The sequence below is a fragment of the Eumetopias jubatus genome, unplaced genomic scaffold (genome assembly GCF_037043125.1).
Source record: "Eumetopias jubatus isolate StellerSeaLion01/CBP00866 unplaced genomic scaffold, mEumJub1_p1.0 scaffold_6, whole genome shotgun sequence".
Taxonomy (NCBI): Eukaryota; Metazoa; Chordata; class Mammalia; order Carnivora; family Otariidae; genus Eumetopias; species Eumetopias jubatus.
Genome location: NW_028274812.1, coordinates 99,263,878 through 99,285,058, shown reverse-complemented (window position 1 = coordinate 99,285,058; position 21,181 = coordinate 99,263,878). Strand labels below are relative to the sequence as shown.

Genomic DNA, 21,181 nt, shown 5'->3' with positions numbered 1-21,181 from the left:
AGCACCGAAAGTCACCTGGCAGTTGGTGGAGGCATATAATCCTCTTACTTGAAGGGGAGTACATACTCGGGAACCAAATATACTCTGTCTGCCACAGGACTCATAACAACTAATATTTCTTATTTAAGGAAATAGTGCCCATGCTGTCATTAACTTTGTTGCCTCAGCAACTAATAGCCAAAGATTTTTAAGAGGTTTTACCATTTGCCCATCACTAGCAGATTGTCAAGACACCGTTCTACCTCATCTCTTCTGGTCAACTGTCTCACTCACCATGCAGGGAAAGAGTTCCATTCCTCACAGCCAGGAACTTGACACCATATGGAAAGAAAGGAGTAGAGTGGGAACTCCCATAGAGTTTGATCTCAGCTTTGCCTTGGAAGGGCTTGTCCTCGGATCCAATCCGGAGCTCTCCACCATCAGTAATGAGGATGGAGTGTGCCCTAAGCTCAATGGGTCCTGGATCCATGAAAATCAGCTTGCCTCCTAATGACCAGAAAGAAGATTGTCAGTCCTTCGGAGGATAAGGTTCACCTCCTTTTGACAGTTCTAACATCTGATGAAATCCTCTGCATTTATACACTCTTGCAGCAATTTAGACTTATTTTATCTTGTCCTCTCTTTTAGAAGCACAAGAGAATATGGATTGGACCCCCAAGGGTAGAAGCACTATACTAAGCCAGTTTAGGCTAGCTATCACTACTCACTGCAACTTTATTTATGTTATTTTTAATGGTAATATCCCAAATGCCCAGCAATTTAGGGCTGGTTAAATAAGGGAGGAAAAGGTCACCATTTTCGTCACCTAGCAGCAGACAAAAGAAGCATATAAAATTAGGTTTAGAAACACTAAGAAACAAGTGAATGAGGAATACGAATAGAAGAAAATATGTCAAAATTACGAGAATTGTGGTAAAAGGAAATGTAATTAGGACTACCATCATGGCATTTGCAGCACTTTAGCTGGCCAACATCCATTTTGCTTTACTTTTGATAAGAGACCCAAATTTCCTTAAGAAATTGCTCTGTGCCACTGAATTGAGTAGGACTATCAATCACCATACCCCATCCTACCATAGCCTAAGTCATGTACCCAGGCTTCAGATGGAAATCTGGAACAAGAGGGAATAAAAGACTGGAAATGTTTAGAGTTTAGTAATTCCAGCGGTGGCATCTAAATGAGCCTGAAAAGAGCTGCTGTTTCTGAGGCCCCCTGCCCTCACCTGCAAAGCTCCTTCAAAATGCCCTGATCACTATCACTTCTACACCTGATTTTCCAGACTCTCCCTTCAATTCTGTAAGCAACCCAACATATTCTCAATAAACTTCCTTCTATAAAAGAAAGTCAGTTTCTGCTATTTGTAATCAAATAATCTTAAACTGATACAGATATGTTTCTTCTATTATCCAAATTTTCTGTAACATAGGAATATTATTTTATAATAAAATTATATTGTGAGAATAAATACTTAAGATATTAAAACATAATTTCACCTCTATAACACTTCTCTTTAAAAGGATTTAGACTATTTGCATTCCGAGCAGAATTTTCCCTGTAATGACAACATAATTAAAGCAGCCCATGTAAACAACCACTTTAACCTGCATGAGTTACTAAATCTATCTCCCTCCTGTTTGTGGTTTGCAAAAGTACAGGACGATACTCTTCTATCCTGTAACAAAGTGGTTAGAGTTGTGACTTCATACTAGAAAAGCCAGGGGTCCACTTTTCCACATCCTACAACAATGTCCCATCCCAGTCAGAATAAAAGTCAAAGTCCTGACACTGGGCTCCAAAAGGCCCTTCATGATTCACCACCCACCTCTAAGCCCCCTGCAACGTCATCTTGTGAGCCTCACGCCTTCGCTCACCTGCCCTGCACATGCGGGCCCACTTGTCAGCTCCCCAGCAGGCCTCAGTTGCTCCCTTACTGCAGTGTTCTTCTGTCAGGCATCCCTGTGATCACTCCCTGTTGTCTCCAGTCAAATGTTGACTTCTCGTGGAGGCCCTCCCTTTCCAGTCTATATAAAATAGCATGCTCTGGCCCCTTACCCAAAGACGTTTTTCTTTGTAACACTTAACATCAGGCATATTATATATTTGTGTGTTTATTGTCTGCCCACCTCTCACTAGAGGGCATGCTTTGTGAGGGGTCTTCTCTGTTTTGTTCACCTCTGTATTGTCAGTGTCTAGAACAGTGACTGATAGGTGGTTGGCACTCAATATAGAATTGTGGAGCAAATCGATATATGGTTATTTCATTTTAGAGAATCTGATTTAAGTATCTGAATTTCCTTTATGGACACACACACACACACACACACACACACACCCTCTCATTTTCTCAGAGAGGATGTTGTTATTACATGTAATCTATAAATCCATACATTGTCTCAATGAGCCAAAGGTAGGCAAAGGATGTGAAGAGGCAACATGTCAGAAAAGAAATGGCTCAAAAAGCAGATTCTTCTGTTGTAAGGAGGGTCTCAGTGAGTGAGCGGCAGTGAAAGCCAAGACTCTTCAGTTGCTAAATTTTGTCCTAAATCCAATGTGCCAGGTTATTGAGCGGGATTGCTGTTCTCCAAAAACCACAACTGGGAAGACTCAAACATGCACTGGAGGAATGAGAGGGACCGAAGAAAAAAGCTAACATGCCTTTCGTCATTTTTGTTTACCTCTATCTCAGCAGAGATAGTGATCAATACACATTTGGCCCCATAGTCAAATGTGGAGGCCACCTCACCCCTGACCTTCAGCTCCAACATTGCACTTCGACTCTCCTCAGCCCTCTTCATCAAGCCTTCTAGTCTCGCGTCCTAAAGCCCAAGCCACACATCATCAGCAACAGTCCCAGATGCTGACGTGGACTTGACCCCTGAAAGTGTTCTCTCCTTGCAGCCACAATTTAGAACAACACGCCCCACGTGGGTATCCAGTTTCTCCCTCGGGAAAAATGTGCACGGTAAGGGTCCTTCACTCAAAGAACTATGATGAGATTTCTTGAAGTGATGCTTGTAGATCGTTGGTCTCGGTCTGACACCTGTTAGACACTTAATGTAGTGGTGGCAGTGGCTACTGTCAGACTCATCTGCTCGCCCCCCACTGTTGCCAATTACTACTCATTTACACAGTTCCTCCAACACTCAAGCACTACCGGACCACCGCCTTCCAACACCTCGCCGTTGGCAGGCCCGCCTTTCCTTCTGAAACATGGCGCAGCAATCGCGCACTCCGGTGAACTATCTGAGAAGCGAGCAACTCTCCTTTGATCTATAGGCTTGATGCTGGAGCAGCAACACTTCCAGACTTCCAAAGGACCTACTGGCGATTTGGACTTTAATTTTCCCTTCCACTCTCATTCCAATGGCAAGAATAATCATTAGAAATGCAATAATAATCTTTAATTCTTCTGTGAACAAGAGGAAAGAAATGTGACCTGTTCCCTAAAACTTTTCATTCCCAGCCACGTGTCATTAATGTCCCAACTAATTCTCTTCAATTGGTGGACCATGGATTTGCATGGCATGGCATGCCTCCTCCATTACAACCTGTCAGGGAATCTGAACTGACCTTGATGAGCAAGTGGTGGAAATAGGGGGCAGAGTGTCTACTGGCTTCTGAAGGACCCTCAGTAAGTCCCATAAAATTGCTGGGTCTCCGATTACCCAGTTTCCAAATCTGCCCTACTCCCTGCCTGGGGATGGTCTGTTTTTTTCATTATTCACATGCAGAACAGAACCACGCATTCACTGAGACTCCTTCCAGCTCTAGAACATTGGACATTTACATCTTCAAGAGTGCACTCGGGTGTGCCAATACTGGAGGAAACATGGAGCTTGTGTTTTCCTGACACCACCCATCCTGCAGTGGACTTTGAATTTCACTTGAGAAAAGTATCCCATACACAATCAGAAATCCAAATAATACTACAGGGAAAACAAGGGTGCTAACACTTACTGAACACCTACCCTATGTCAAAATCTTTAGACATGTTGTCTGAAATGACCATCAAAAGAAGCCTATGAGGTTGGTATCACACTCCATATTTTGCAGACCAGAGGGCAGGCTGGGAGAGGGGGTCTGTCTCAGCCTAAAATAAGCCAAGCCAGCGTTGGAGCCCAGGACCACCTGCCAGAAGAGCTCATATTTTCTCCACTTCGGCAAACCCTCCCAGGTTGCTTTTTTATTAATTAGAATTATCATAGTTACATTTAAGGAAAAACACGTGTTAGCTTAAGTTAAGTTTGCCTGTGGCTTGTTTATGTACGATTTATTTTCACTTTGTTAATGTAGATATACCTCGCCTCACTCCAAACAGGATCTGAGGCAGATTACAAGGATTAGTGGGTGAATTTATAAACCTGGGCTTTGTCCCTTGTCGCATCAAGCCAACTATTCAACACACTAAAACAAATTGGTAGAAATTTAAAAACGTCATTTACTGATGGGAGCTAATAATGACGCTAATGAAGGGAGAAATCTCAGCCCAAAGAAAATGAATGATTTGTGTTGGCAAGAGTACTAAAAACAGGACTAATTAATTAATATGATAACCATTATTCCCAGCTAAAAAGCCTCCCCTCCTTCCTTATCAGCGGCAAGGATAAAGAAATCTAGGTAAATTAAGAAGAGAGTTTGATGAGGAATTCAGCTCTTTTTAATTGGAATAATTAAAAGCGATAACCAAAAGGAAAGCTTCTTAGAGTGAAGGAATGGAAGGTTTATACTCAAGCTAGCCCTGCGCCGAGGCCCTGAGTGTTGTATCCTCACACTTTATTAGCTTAAAACAAATATCCAGTGGGCCGGTGCGCAGTGTAGTGGCTTCGTATGGGAGGGCAGAGGGAGGACTTTATTCCTCCACTTTATAGAGCTTGACCACATTTCTGAACACTGAAATAAAGCACAGGGCTGAAAGTGGCCTGTGGCCGTGACCCTTCAATGGCTTGTTATGATTGTTCATGAAAGCCGAGTCTGTCCCACAAGTGACCTTGGGTAATTTCATAAAAATCAATCAACCATCATGATTGCTACTTCCCCTCTAAAATAAATAAATGAACACAACTTTTCACATGTAATCACTTCTTTCCATTAAACATCCCTTTTATTTCTTTTAAAGGGAAGTAAAAGGAACTTTCAGCAGCTAGCTAATGTTTGCAAAGTCCCTCAAAACCCATTTTTGGCTAAGCCTACAATTAGCCATCCTCTGTAATAACCGCAAAACGATTTGTTGTACGTGTTTTGAAAACCAACAACAACAACAACAACAACAACACTGTTCTAGCTGTTTTCCCCCTCACTGTAAAAATTTGGAGTATAAATATTTTACTGCATGATAAGACTCTGAAAGAGCCGGCTATACCTTCCATCCTCAATTCTTTCCCTCCCTTTCCTTGAGCCCTTTGCCTGACAAGTCTATCGGAACCGGTCCTGTCATGGTCACAATGGCAACCACATTGCTGAATCCAAGGACCGATGCTCTGTTCTCACCCGTCCTGAGTGGCCAGCACGATCTCACACACTCGGTCACTCCTTCTTTCTTGAAACTCCTTCCCCTCCCTTGCCAGTGCTGGTCTTCCTCCTCCCCCCACGCCTCAAGCCTCCCCCCCCAGTTTCCCCCACCTGATTCCTCCCAATTGTCCCAACTACTGGCACCTGGCGTGTCTCCACCACTTTTCGTACCATTCTCTGAACCATGTGTCGGGTGTCTCACCTTGTCCTCGGGTTTTAAACACCATCACAGGCTAATTGCCGATGACACCCAAATTTCTATCTCCAAGGCCCACCTCTGCCCTCCACTCAAACTCATACACCCAGCGACCACTCGACATCTCCACGTAGATGTCTCACAGGCTCCTCAACTTAGCACACCCAGAAAATGAACTCCTCGCCTTGCCCCACGGATCATCCCACAGTCCGGCCGAGGCCGCAAAGGGCAACTCCATTCTTCCAGGTGCTCAGTCTGAAAATCCTCGGGTCAACATTTCACTCACAGCCAAGCCTCCAGGAAATTTTGTGCCTTCTTCCTTCAGACAATCCCCATGATCCAACCACTTCTCACCACTTCCACATCTACCATTGGGGTCTAAGTCACTCTCATCTCATCCCTGGATGATTGTAACAGCCTCTCAACTCAACTCCCTGCTTCTATCCCCACCCCCACCCCCACCCCAGGGTCTACTCTCAAAACAGCACCTAGTGTGATTCTTTTCTTTTATGTAAACCTTATCATGTCACCTCTCTGCTCAGAGTCTCCAATGGCTCCCACCACACTCAGAGTCAAAGCCTACTAAACCCTATAGGGTTGGTCCTCGCTGGCACAATCTCACTCTGCTCTCCCTCGGGCTCACAGTCCTCCTGCGGCACTGACCTTCCTGCTACCCCGCCTCACAGCCTTTGCCTCACTGTGTGCAAATACCCCCAACACCACCAAACTCCCTCTCCACATTTCCTGCTCCATTGTTCTCCATGCTGCTCAGCAAATCTCACAAAAACTGTAATCTCCTCAACTTGACTACTTTCTTCATAGAAATAAACTCCACAAGAGCAAGAATTTTGGTCCATTTCGTTCACACCCATTGCCCCCGTGCCTAAAACAGTGCCTGACATATGGGAGCCCTGGCAAGTGGTCACTAAATACTGGTTGAATAAGGAAGAGTTGAAGTTATAGAAGTGAATGAGGTCTCCCATGGAGAGTGAGAGCAGAAGAGAGGTAAGAGAAACAAACTGTCAAATATTATTATTCAAAAACTAGAATAAAGTGAGAAAGTAGCAAGATTTTTGGGTGTGGTTCAAAGAATTAGGTGAATAGAACATTTGGAAGATTGTAGAGACATAAGCTCTAGGAAGAACTTCAAGAAGTGTGAAGGTGGTAGATGAAGATGTCATTATGTCATTTTTAGGAGACTCGGGGGAGAGAGGGTGCAGAGCAAGAGTGCACTTGTTTAGGTGAATGGCAGGTAATAAAATGAACCCAGGGAGAGTGACTCCAGGGTTAAGCAGAGGGAAAGCCAGAGGTGAATGGACGCAAGACCCAGGCAGGCATCTGAGCACTTCAATTAACTAGATCAATCTATAACCCAAACTAGATCATTCATTGCTCAAAGCCTGAACTACCTAAATTTTTATATGTAAATTATCCAGTTTACTTATTTCTATTGATTAACCTCCACTCAGCTTTTTGTGTCAACCGCAAATAATTCCTTAAAATGTTTAGCAGCCTGTATCTGGTTATCTTTCCAGTTGCTATGCAGTCAAATAGATAGGGAAGCTTGTGGAATTTCCTTTCCCTGGAGAATTATAGATGACTATCCATTCTGGATGGACAGACCCCCCTCTGCCTGGGTAAGAATGGCTGGCTGAGTGATCCGGGCACATTGCTGCACCCTACCGTACCACGTGGCTGTGGAAGTAGGCGTCAGGAGGAGGTGAGAGAGTGGGGGAAAAGGTAGTAGTGGGGGAAGCCAGCCACAGCCCGAAGCCTACGTTGTGCTGGGGATGCACACAGCTTCCTTTGTTGGCAAGATCCGGATTAAGCTTGTGCCTGATCCACTGGAGCAGAGCCTGGAAGCCTTCGAGGTGGGCTTGTCCCCAGCCAGAAAGGCGGAAAATCAATTTGGCTGGCAAACGAGAGCCCCCAAGAGCTCAGTGCACGCTCCATAATCCTATCCACTAGCAGCTCAGGAAATAGATGCCTGAGCCCTCACATATTCATGGGGGATGTGAGGCATAAATCAGGCTTTAAGGATTGGGGGCAAAGGGAATGGACTCTCTGGCTGGCTACTAATTAATCAAGCACAGAACACCTAAACCTAGCAACCTGGGAGCAAGCCACACGCACACCGGCACAGGCTGCAGCTGCTGCTTTTCCTGATGGTTTTTTTGGGTTTTGGGTGTTTTTTTTTTCATTTCAATTAAAATAGATATCAAATGAAATTTTCTCCCTTAGCTGATGCTGCTTATGCATCCCCCTGTTCTTGCTTTAATTAAAAAACATGCTTATTGCAATACTTGCCAGAATCACTTTAACGGTATTTTAATTGTAATGTCTCTGCCTGATTAAAAAAAGAAAATATGAACCAGAAAGTGTGGGCAAAAATGTTCTCAGGATGCAGGAAAAGAATCACCCACCTCCCCGAAATGGATGCCACATACTAATTCCTTAATTAGCCTGGTATGCCTGTCAAATGAGCAATGTAGATGGGGAGAAGACATATCTGAAATAAAATCACCAACTCAGAGCCACAAACAATAGCAGTCAGGAGGAATCATTTTTAGCAGCTCCGTTTTCCCTGGCAGGACAGAGAACTAACTACATCTAACAAAAACCGCCGTGCTCAGGATTGGCCCATGCAAGGTGCCCAGCCAAGTTTTCATAGCTCTTTGCAAAGGGTCACATAACCTTTGGGAATCGAGTAGCAGGCCTGGGTTAATCGGCTTCCAGTCCTGACAGTAATATATGGCTCCCTTTATTGTTTTAGGCTAGTAGTTCTCAAACTTGAGCGTGCATCTAAATCCCCTGGAGGTCTTAAAACACAGATTGGCGGGCCTTCTGCCCAAAGCAGTTCTGCTATGGGGCCCCAACATTCACAGTTCTCGCAAGGTCCCAGGTGATGGTGATGCTGCTGACTGGGGACCACACTTTGAGAACCACTACTCTAGTCAATTAAGCGATTGATCTAGGTGTCCATAGTCTTGGGCTGTTTGCTATCATCTAAAATAGGTGGAGAAATACAAGGTGGGGATTGCAGATTAATTCACTTCATCATTCAACCAACATTTGCTGTTATTTCCCAGCCTTTCTGCTAGATGTTGAAGGAAAAAAATGTGAAAAATACAGTCTCTACTACTACAAGGTCAAGGTGAAGTTTAATTGCTGCAGGTGAATAAAAATACCCTGGTTTTAGTGCATTGGCCAACTTTACAGACAATGGAGAAAGAAGATAAAGATTGTGAGTCAGCTTTCGCTTTTTCTATGACACATAAAACTCATTAAATTAACTTTATAAATTGATTAACTATATTAATTACAACATTTAAACCTATTTGTGGAAAAGAAACTACATAGAAATATTTAAAGGAACTGAAACACAGATACAAATAAATGCCTTTGTCGTTACAGCTACCGTTATCAATTGTTACTTAACTAAACCTTGGTTTCTTTCTTTTTTTTTTTTTTTAAGATTTTATTTGTCAGAGAGAGAGAGAGTGCAAGCGCAAGCAGGGGGAGCGGGAGAGGGAGAAGCAAGCTCCCCACCAAGCAAGGAGCCCGATGTGGGGCTCGATCCCAGGACCCTGGGATCATGACCTGAGTCGAAGGCAGACGCTTAACCGACTGAGCCACCCAGGCGTCCCAAAAAATCATCACGTCCTTTTACCAACACAGCTTCTGGCATTTCAGTACACAAGGCCCTCAGCTGTTCCATGGATTTCTAAAAAGTTACTTAAGACCTCAGAACGAAAGCTCTTTATAAGGAGAAAAGAAAAGACCAGCATGTGTGCACACATGTACACACACATATGCACATATATGCATAAACGTGGGGCCTTTGTTGATGGCTATGCACATTGATGTAATTCTTTTGGAGAGAAAATGGCAACAGATAGCAAGAGTCTTTCATATTTTTATACTTTGACTATCCATCAATTACACTCTTAGCAATTTATTAAAAGCTAAGCATTTAACAGAAAAATAAGTGTATGCAATGGGCATATTTTTCCAATACTGTAAATAATAAAATTTGGAATATTACAATAAAAAAAAAAAGAAAAGACCAGAAAAAAAAAAACCCACGAACAAATGAAACAAACCAACAAAAAAAAACCCTACCTTTTCTTTAAAGTCTGTACCAGGCAGGTAAAAATCTCCCTTGCTACCAAATTACTCATTCATTCAAATAATCTCCTCCCTTCTGCCAAAGTTCAAATTAGCATTGACCCAATCACAGTTTTGAATAGCCCTCCAATTTGATACATTTCTCTAAGCAATTCAAAATGTTCCAAATATAATTGTTCTCTGAATATTGTAAACATAAATTGGCTATAGCATAACTTCAGGAGGTTTCAGGTCACAGTTGTTTCCTCATAGAATTTATTTATTTAAAAAATGAGAATACCTCCTACTTTTTCCTGACCCCCCAGGAATATGACAGTACATGAGAAATGAAAGTGATGAAATGCTTGGTCTCTGATATATTTTTATATGTATAAGAATCCCAGATACATAAGCATCCCAGAGTTCTAGTCCTGCTTTCAGCCTGGATAGACAGGATGTGCAAATCATTAAGCAACAAATGAGGTAAAGCGGTAAGGAGAGACCAAACCCTGAAGGACTCCATAAGCCATATTTAGGAGTTTAGGCTTGATCTCAAAGGCTAAGGGAAAGCCAGTGAAGGGTTTTAAGTAAGGAAGTTTAAAATATTTATCTTTCATTACTGAAAATATTATAGCTTCTGTGCTAGGAAGGGACTGGTCCCTTTCGGTAGCATTTTTCATGTTACAACATTCAAGTTGTCAAGACATAAAACTGTAAATTGTTTAATATCTATCTATCTGTCTGTCTGCCCATCTATGGAAAGCATGTCCTTTCTCATAGCAATGGCTTATCTTTCATTTAAGGCTAATCAAGTGTGTCTGGGACTGTTCTCTGGAGGTAAATAATGTAAGTCATTGTCTGATTGGGAAAAATAAGGGGTTTCAGAGCCAAGTGTCCCCCACAGTAAAAAGCCTTTGTCTCTGATCTCCTGATACACAAATAGTAAATGAAATTGGTCACCGTCTGGACTAATCCACTAACATTTGAGAATACCAGGAAGGACTCTGATTATAGAGAAATCTACAACTAACATTAATCTGCCTCTTTAGGTCAGAAATTCATTCATTAGTTCGCTCAGTCCACAATTACTTGAATACCTACTATGTGCCTGAAGATATAATGGTCCGGCAACATAAACGTGAGCAAACACAGACCTGGTTCCTGCTTCCTTGAGCTTATAGCCTTACACCGCACCTTCTCTGAAGGTAGAAAGAATTAAAAAACACACTCTAATATTAAATATGTAGATCACCAGGAAAAGACTGACACACAGAGACACACAATGTCAAGGGAGTTAAGGGTGGATTTCAAAAAAAGGTCCAGTTATTTCTCTCTGATGCTGACTTCTTCATCAGGCTTCCCCTTTTGCCTCCTGCAAAGCCCAGCACATTCTGGAGCACCATGCTTGAAAATACAGGGAAGAAATTACATTAACTCCTTTACTGCACTTCCTGTCTACAAAGGGAAGAGAGTCACCGTCATCTGCATTTTTCCACTTTGACTTGAGGTCCGGCACCTTACTGAAAGCTAAAGGAGAATCTGTGGCTGCCTTGAATTTCAGCTCAGGCCCCCAATTTCCTGACCAAAATGTAATAAGCCCACCTTGCTGCCCTGTCTACACCTCCTGATCGCCCCTCCTGCCTTGAAGGGTCGCTATGGTTCAGCCGGAAGAGGAGGCAATTCGGTCGATCTCCTTTTTCAGCCAACTTCCAGATAAATTATTTTAAATTTATAATTTTATAATTTACAAAATTTATATAATTTATATGACTATATATAAATTTATATAATTTATAATTTTCTAATTTATAAAAATATAAATTTATAAATTACTTTAAACATTTGTAACAAATGTTACCAGCCCCCCCAACTCCCTCATGTTGACCAAGATATTATATAGTTAAAGAAAGAAATATTAATGCAGAATATTTCATTTTTAGCAAAGCTCCAGGCTGCCCGCAGATAGATTTCTTTTAAATCCGTGCTGACATCTGTGAAGTCGAAATTATAAGCAGGGGGTAATCTGCCCAGTGACTCACACAGACCTGATGCACAGAGAAACCACAAGTTCTGTCCCAGGGAAGTCCTGCCTCATGGCATTTCCAGATCATGGCACTGCAAAACGTTATCTGAAGCATGCACTTACTGCAACTGAGCCTGACTCCTTACTAACTAGAAGGCACCACGTGGAGAATCCCTGGGGTCAAAAAGGCTATGCTGGGTACGGCACTGAGTACCTCACTCTGAACTCCTCAAATCCTTGCCAAGGATGAAGAAACTCCACCATGAACTAAACAGTGGCTCAAGCGAAGGTGGCTCATCTCAATGGGCCAAGAATATGCATTTGCATGCCCTAGACATCCCAAATATAACAGACTAGAAAGATCTGAGCATCTTCACAACTGGAGGCCACAAAAAAATGGGAGAAAATAAGACCATACGCCGAACAGCGCCAGAAAAACACGCTTCCGTGAAGTCAAAATAACAAGGAAAATGGAGACAACCAAATGGATAGACTCTGCTACTGCCATCTCTGTGTCTTTCCCTCTCTTGCCATAGCAAGAAAAGCACTTCAATATGTATTCCAAAGATAACAGAAGCAAAAGCAATCCAAGGTCCTTATTACCAAGCTAATTCTTTCAGTAATCCAGTTTGCTTTGTATATAGAAGCAGCCACTATCTGTAAATAAAATTGCAACTTAGGACTGATATTTCAGCCATCTCTTCTGTTATCCTATCAGGTCCGGAAAAAAACAAAACAAAACAAAACCTGTCATTAATTGGGTGCTTACTCGGGACCAGGCCCTGCGCTAAGGGCTTTACAAACATTCCCCCAACTAATAATACTCAAAACATCCATCTGAGTTGGACAACACATTGTAGACTTGCCCCACAACAGTAAACAACAAAGGTTAGCCATCATCACTATTGTTGCTGCTGTTAGAACAGGCATGACCCTCATGAGGAGAAACGTGAGGTTTATGGAGGCTATGCAACTTGTCCAAGGTCACGGGGCTAGTAAGAAGCAAGGCCCAGATTCAGACTCAGTTCTCTCTGGCTCAAAAGCCTGCCAAGCATTTAACTGCTTTGGTATACACCAGCAGACCAAGAAATGGAAAATCACATTAAAAGAGACCAGTGCACTATTCAGCAGCCACAGAGACTAGAAACAAGTCTCTGCTCAAGCCCTGTAAACATATGGCATTGTAAGTAGTAAGAAACTGAAATGTCTTCCTTTTGAAAGCCCAGCACCAAGGGAAGAGTGGTTTCCAGAGTTCATCCTCCCCTGATTGGCCCTTTCATTTTTTTTTAAGATTTTATTTATTTATTTATTTATTTATTTGAGAGAGAGCACGAGCATGAGAGAGGACAAACGGGGGGGAACAGCAGAGGGAGAGGGAGAAGCAGACTCCTCACTCAGCAGGGAGCCCGATGCAGGGCTCGAACCCTGGACCCTGGGATCATGACCTGAGCCAAAGGCAGACGCTTAACTGACTGAGCCACCCAGGCACCCCATAATTGGCCCCCTTTTTTGATCATTATCTCTAGGCCACTTTATGTCAAACTGCTTGACCACCAGAAGAGGCAGAAATTCATTGCTTCATTCAGAAAATATGAATGTTTCTCCAACTGCAGACCGCAAACTCAAGTTCCTTGCCCAAGATGCATAACAGCTCTGACAAGGGGGTAACGTCTCTCCTTTGTTATTATGGCTCATCATAATTACTTGGGATAAAATAATAAATTTTAATTCAGCAATGCCTATGGCCGTTGGGCATCTTAACATAAAAGAACGAAAAATATAATTAATTAAATCAAGGCAATATGCCTATTTCCATCCAAGCTCATTAGTATTAATTGATTGGGTTAATTCTCTTTTGTGTTTAACAGTACCCCCTAAAAAACAATCTAAAAAAAAAAAAAAGACAAGAGAAATGGAAGGAAGAAGTAGAGACAGTAAGTAAATGAAAGTTCTGGATATCTTGTTAATTACGGCAAAATAACAATAAATACAGCTGAAGCTCTTATGGTCACAAAATTAAGATGCCATTTTTTAATGAAGTTCAGGAATCAGGATGTACAGCATCATAAGTAATGGTGAAAATTTTGCCTCAAAGACATTTATAACCCTCCTTTCTACTATATAAGTTGTTCTAGTAAGAAAAGAATGTCAGTTCTATTTTATAGATGGAAATACAAGTAAGGCACAGAGAATTCAAGACTCTTGAGGGCCATATATAGAAGTATTGGTTTTCCTGATGTAGGGGCCTAGTCTTCTACATATTAGGAGGCTGGCTTCCGTGAATGGAAAAATAATATAGAGGATGCAATATTTTCATAAAGTAGTTCTAAATATGGTTGTCAGGTGATCTAGTTTCACTGTTGGTATCAGCAAAAGAAAGAAAATTCCACTCAGCTACTTTTTTGATACCATTAATGGGTATGAAAAAGAGAGACAGTAATGAGATTCAGAGACTGAATTACTGTTGATGATGATGATGATTCAATCTCGTATTTGAATAACTTTTTATTCTCTCTTAAGAACTTTCATGCATATTATAGAGAAGAGAAAACATTAAAAGTTTAGAGCTATGCTAGCAACCAGATTTTTGAGAGTTGGAGTCCTTTACCAGTCTCAAATGCCTTTTAGAAACAGAAAAATAATCTACCAATGGATTTTATATTTCTCACAACTCATAACTGCATATGTTTATATATAGATATATGTATATGTGTATGTAAACATATATGTACATTTGTGTGTATATGTATGTGCATATATACATGTGTGTTTACCTGTGTACCTATACATACATACATATCTATATATGTGAGAACGACAAAGGACAGTAAAAGTTAGGAAAAGTAATAATTAAGGGCACCTGGGTGGCTCGGTCATTAAGTGTCTGCCTTCGGCTCAGGTCATGATCCCAGGGTCCTGGGATGGAGCCCCACATCGGGCTCCCTGCTCAGCGGGAAGCCTGCTTCTCCCTCTCCCATTCCCCCTGCTTGTGTTCCTGCTCTCGCTGTCTCTCTCTTGTCAAATAAATAACTAAAATCTTCAAAAAAAAAAAAAAGAAAGAAAGAAAAGTAATAATCAGGAAAGCAAGAGTTTAAAAATTACGCTTCTTGGGCGCCTGGGTGGCTCAGATGGTTAAGCGTCTGCCTTCGGCTCAGGTCATGATCCCAGGGTCCTGGGATCGAGTCCCGCATCGGGCTCCCTGCTCCTTGGGAGCCTGCTTCTCCCTCTGCCTCTCTCTCTCTCTCTCTGTCTGTCTCTCATGAATAAATAAATAAAAAAAATCTTAAAAAAAAATTACGCTTCTTAGATTTCATCCAGGATCTGAACTCTGCACCATTTTACTTGTCCATCAACCATCAACATATGGTTTTATTCAACCATCAACACATATTTGGTGCCCTAGACACTGAAGAGACGGTAGCAAATAAATTGCTGAGGTCATTTGCCTTTTTGAGCTTTTTCTAGCAGAGGCAGCAGACTATAAACAAACAAGGAAATTTATAATATGTTCTGTGGTGATAAATGTTATGAAGAAAGGTAAAGCAAAATAAATAAGAAGTGGTTCCAATTTCAGAAAAGATGACCAGCAAGGCCTCTCTTGATAAGTTGACATTTTCTCAACGAGCAAACAAAATAAGTGAGCCACATGAATAGCTGGAGGAAGAATATTCCAGGCAAAGGACATTATGTGCAAAGCCTGAGGTAGGTGTACACCTGGTATAATTTTAGAAGAGCTGGAAAAGAGTGAGTGAATGAGGAAGATGGATCAATGAAGAGATCAGAGGTTTGATAATGGTAAGGTTAGATGGGAAGCCACTGAGAGGTGTTAGAGGAAAGAAGTATAAGATCTGACATGTTTTTAAAGGATGTGTACAATAAACTATTGGGGGTTTATTTTTAGCATATGGCATAAAAGTCAAATACCAATGATTTAAAACACATAAAGTAACTTCAGAGGTAGGCAATCCAAGTTTCCATGCTACTAAGGCAACTCCAAATTCATCAGCGTCCTGGGTTTCTCCCATTTTTCTGCTTCCCCATTCTGAATGAGCCACTTCATTGTCCAAGACGGCAGCTGAAAATGGAGCTATCACATTTACATTCCAAGAAGCAAAGAAGAGGAAGAAGGAAGGACCAATAGGGCATGCCTCCTATTGGGTCCACTCTACTTTAGGACATTTCCCAGATGTCCTGTGCCACACCTCCCCTTATATCTCATTGACGAGCTCTTAGCCACAAGGCTGTGTCTAACTGCAAAGAAGGCCAGGAAATATAGCATTTTAGCTGGATACATTGCTGCCCCAAATAAAAATTGGGGGTCTTCTACTAAGGAAGACAAAGAATCAGAAACACGAGAACCAATTACAAGGCCATTTGAAATGGTCCCAGCCAAAAATTATGTTGGTTAGGACTAGGTTGGTACCAATGGAGGTGTTGATATATGAGACACATGTCAAAGGTCTAGACAAGAATCAATGATGGCTTGATCACGGGATGTGAGAAAAAGAAAAGAAGTCCAGGATGATTCCAAGGTTTTTGGCCTGAGCCACTGAATATTTACGGTTCCATTATGCAAGATGGGGAAGTTCCTCAAATTTAGATTCTCTGTGTATATGGATGCTCAAAACTTGTCTCATTCATAAATAATAGGCTCTTCACCTCCTCTCCACTACCCAGTTCTAATCTAACATCCTCGATACCCTGAGTCCTCTGGACCAGATTCTGCCTAACTTCTTGCAACACATTATTTTAGAATCAGAAATTTTACTTTTTTTATATTTGCTCCCTAATTAGTTTATTTAGTGATATGCACATTACTGACATTAAGCATTATTCTTCGCTTTTTCTCATATGTCATACGAGTTCCTAGGCCACTTACGAAGTATCCATAAGTCATTGACTGAATCAAATTTGACCTCTGCCCCTTCCCTGTCTTCATTCTTTCTAGAAGCTATGACCCATACATGTATGACAAAAAACTCAGTTTCATTCCAGGCAACCCTGCTTCTTGCCAGCAACTCCTGTACCTATATGTATAGAAACTGGTATCTACTACTTAGCCTCACATTCCTACCAATGGCCCTACTCTCCAAGAGAAAGACAGGATCCTTCAGGTAACTCCCTCTCCCTCTCCACAGGATGAGGGTTTGCTCTTCCAAACCTAGCTCACTTACTTCAAATAATTTGAGACTGAAATATATTGCCTGGACTGTGAATATTAATAAAAACCACTTTTGAAAGGTGACAGGTTGGGGCAAGTATTTGCATTATTTTGATCTTGAAATCTCCAAGAGGGAGAAGCCCAGTGTATACTCCACATGTCCTTGCCCTTCTCTTAGCCTTTGCTCTCTCTCTGATGCCTCGTCCCCTATCTTCAGTCTCTGGCCCTATCAGCACCTTTCCTTGATTGAGCCTGGAACTAATGGGATATCCAGAGACTCAGCTGGGCAAGGCTTCTGCTGGGAAAGTTCTCCCAAATGATATCAAAATAAGGCAAAGACCCTGAGAGCCTAAAGGTCATCCCATCCCCCAGCAGCATTTGACTCCTGGTTAAAGGTCTACAAAGAGCATCTTTAAGTTGAAATTTTAAGTCTGTACTTTTCCTGTCATTGCTAGTCCTTAGGTAGTTGATGTCCATCAATAAGTCAGTATTCCCCAAAGCCACTGGTCTCTCTCTCTCTCTCTCTCTCTCTCTCTCACACACACACACACACACACACACACACAAAGACAGGTCAAGAGCCCAAGCTGACAGACCATTTTACTTAAAGGGTACTAATTAACTCATTTGTCTGAAAACTTCTTCCTTGCTACCAGGGAGATAAAAAAACCTTCTAAAATACAGAATGTAAGATGCCTCATCAGAAAAACCTGATGCCATCCATAAGAGACAGGTATCAATGTTACATCGGTTTATCCCTTTCAAAATATTTTATTTTCCCTTATGTAACCATTCTCTTATTCAACAAGAGCAAATGCCCCTGTAAGTGTTAAATATATTTTTAATGAAAAGTAGTGTTTTAGTGCAGAGTTTTATAGCTACCCATAACTAATCACATTTCCAAAGCTATTTTCCTTTGCCAGTGAAGACTGACACTTTGATCACCATTCCTTGTTATCAGCCACTGAAGTAGGCAGTGATTTTTATTCTCATTTAGCAGATAAGGAAACAAATGGTCACAGAGGTGGACTAAGGACTCAGTCATTTGGTGACGCCGTAGAGGAGTTGAAATTTGCATTCTCAGTCTAGTCCAACCTCCCAGACCCTAGAGCTATGTGGCCGGCTGTGCAATAAGGAAGCCTCTTTATACGACTTTCCATGGGACCCGGAAGTCAAAACCACAACAGGGTAAAAGCAGGAAGACATCGCTTTCTTGGCAGGGAATTTCAAAGGCAACAGCGTCAACCAGTTTCTGAGCATTTTGCTACATTGTGGGGGCTGCCCTGGACAAGCATGACTACAAAGTGCGTGAATAAAGAAGCATATTCTTTGACAACACTGTTAACCTTCTTGTATTTGAAAAAAATAAAATAATTAAGCTCTGTGCTTACAAGAGGCAAAAGACAGGGCCTTCATTTTGAACCCTCTGACCACTTCTTCCTTTTATAGTGAAATTTCAGTTTGTTCCCAGAGTGAAGTTGTCAGTCAAGTTCTGGAACTTATCCAAAAAGTTCCCCTCCCTCCTGCTCCCCCAAAGTGATAGAATTATATAGAGTAATGCCACCACCAAACTCCACAGACCTTTAATGTGCAGTAAGCTGAGGATGCTCGTGTTGGTATCAAGCAGCAGCGACTGACCATTCTCTACCGTGACGTTGTCGCCATCTTCTGGCACTCTCTCAGGAAACCAGCTGTGAGCCCTCGACCACCTCCAGCAGAACTGAAAGGAAAAGTTGCCCTGGAAAACAGGTTTAACGTTTTGTTTTGTTTTAAAGCAGGTTAGTATGGAGGGGATCAATCTAAATGGAAACGTCTTAAACTAAAAATAATTTACATATAATGTCAAATGTCTCAATAAAATTAGTCACCCTCTCTTCCTCACACTACTAACTCAAAAAGGGAAAAATACAGAAGGGGAAAAGTTACACTTCAAATGTCTCTGTGTCAGCCACTGGAATTCTCCAACAATGTCCCGTTGCTAATGTTTTCTGACCTTCTTTTTTTTTTTTTCCAGGACAGGCCCCCTTCTACCTAACAGACGGGGTCGATTCCATTTTTTATTTTCACAGACATGTATTGAGTCTTGAACAAAAAGTCATAAGTAGCCTGGAATAGAGAGAATTAAAATGTTCTGCTTGATGGGTGGCATTTTGCTTTATGTAATTGGTATCATTTTTCACTGGCTCTACTGCCAAGTGTCCCTGTTTTATAGGAACATTCCTCTTTCTAAGTGTTCTGATCCATCCTCCCACTCTACCTCTTTTTTTTTTTTTTTTATTGTTGTTGCCTTTCCCTCTGAGCTTGGTGCGTCAGTGCTGAAAACGAAATGCATGGGTGAAATGGCCACCGACTTCAAATGGTAGCCCAGAACCTTTGAGTGAGGGGAAGGGAGGGAGGCTGAGAGGACTCGGGATGAGGAAGCACCCCCTCCCCACCCAGCCTCCAGTCTCCCTCCCAGAACTGTTAGCTTTCCTTTTTTAATTAATGGTCAGACTGAAGTCACATGTTTTCGGAAGAGGAATGTGAAAACCACAGAAAGCAGTATTCAGTTCACGCAAGAGGCCGAAAACATGTCTAAATGTCTTGTGCAGTTATGGGACTATAATTATGATAAGTATAATAAAATCAGAATCGAGAAGGTGTTTCCCTCAAGGTAGTACATACAACATGTGTCTGCCTCTTTCCACATGCTTCTTCTTCCTGCCCAGATTCCAACCAAATGTGAAGCCTGAATTCCTATAAAAGAACTGCCTAGAAGGTCCTCTCGTGAAGTGTTAGAGGCAGATGGGAGAAGATCATTAAGAAGGGAAGGCATGTTTATAATACCAATAACTACACCTACACGGACATAGTACCCTAGAGTATTTCTGAGAGAGAGAAAATGGAAAAATGTGTAGCCAGAAGAGCCAGTAGATTTTCCAGGAGAGTGTACTGACCCCCTAGCTCAATAGTCTTGAGTTGTCTCCCCAACCCAATCACCAACAAGCCTTTAGCATAAGGAAAAGCAGGATTTTTTCATGCTCGCCACCTACAAATGAGAAAAAAACCAGTGACTCCTCTCAGTTTAAGAGATGGAAAAGCATAAGGCATATTGATCAGCCGCACCAGCACCATGAAAAGAAGGGCTGGTATGTGAGCATCTTTGCGAGTTGTATGAACCATCTCCCCACGATGACCATCCATAGACTCAAAAAGTCAGAGAGAAGTTTAGCTCTCTACTGATTTCACACTGAAGCTAGGCAAAGGGAGGTGAAATTTCACAAAGTGGTCCTTAACAGGCTATACATTATATGTTCTTAGAATCTCTTAATTCACTCCCATAAAATCCATAAAGAGGAAAGGGGGGTGAATAGGAGGAACCTGGAATGGAATTAAGTGGTGAGAAGGTGGAAGATGCTGAACCGGATGAAGAAGGTAAAGTCAACAGCAGAGAAGTTGAACCAGAGGACTTTCAAAAAAGCCTAAGGGGCGCCTGGGTGGCTCAGATGGTTGAGCGTCTGCCTTCGGCTCGGGTCATGATCTCCAGGTCCTGGGATCGAGCCCCACATCGGGCTCCCTGCTTGGCAGGGAGTCTGCTTCTCCCTCTTCTTCTGCCTCTCCCCACTGCTCCTGCTCTCTCGCTCTCGCTCTGTATCTCTCTGTCTCAAATAATAAAAAAAAAAAAAAAAAAATCCTAAAAAAAAAGCCTAAGTTCCTAGAAGGTCAGAAATGGAGAGATTCTAGAGAAATCCTGTCCCTCCATTTTAAAGGAAGTCTCTCAGCTTAGAGCTGTGTAAGGTGCAGAGTCCCTCAGCACCACCATGAAAAAATCAGAGGCTCACGAGGTGGGGCCCAGGGAACTGTCCTGTTCATGATCCATCAGATAACACTTCCGCACCAAAGTTTGAGGACGAACTCGGGGCAAGGGCTAGAGGTGAGGGAGATGTATCCCAAAAAGGAACCCAGACATTTCCTCCAAACCAGCCTCTGAAGCTCAGAGTCTTAAGGAAGGCCAGCAAGCCTGGTGAGATGGGGTGTGGATGAGTTAGTTGTAAGGAGTTTGAAGGACTCAGCAGCACAGCTCTTCCTGAGACATGAACCTGGTGATCAGATCCATACCCCAGCTACAGAACAACAACAAAAAAAAACAAAGCTCATGACCCTCACGGTGAAAAGATCTGGAACAGTTAGACATTAATTAGGTAT

General features: G+C 42.1%; 1 protein-coding gene across 1 annotated transcript in view; it reads right to left on the bottom strand.

The window, feature by feature from the left end:
* The window catches only part of PKHD1 (PKHD1 ciliary IPT domain containing fibrocystin/polyductin), a 465,684-nt gene that overhangs the window by 305,260 nt on the left and 139,243 nt on the right, over positions 1-21,181 (bottom strand). Inside the window, 2 exon segments of the mRNA XM_028097676.2 lie at positions 274-486; positions 18,578-18,734. Of these exon segments, the coding sequence (XP_027953477.2) occupies positions 274-486; positions 18,578-18,734 (370 nt within the window).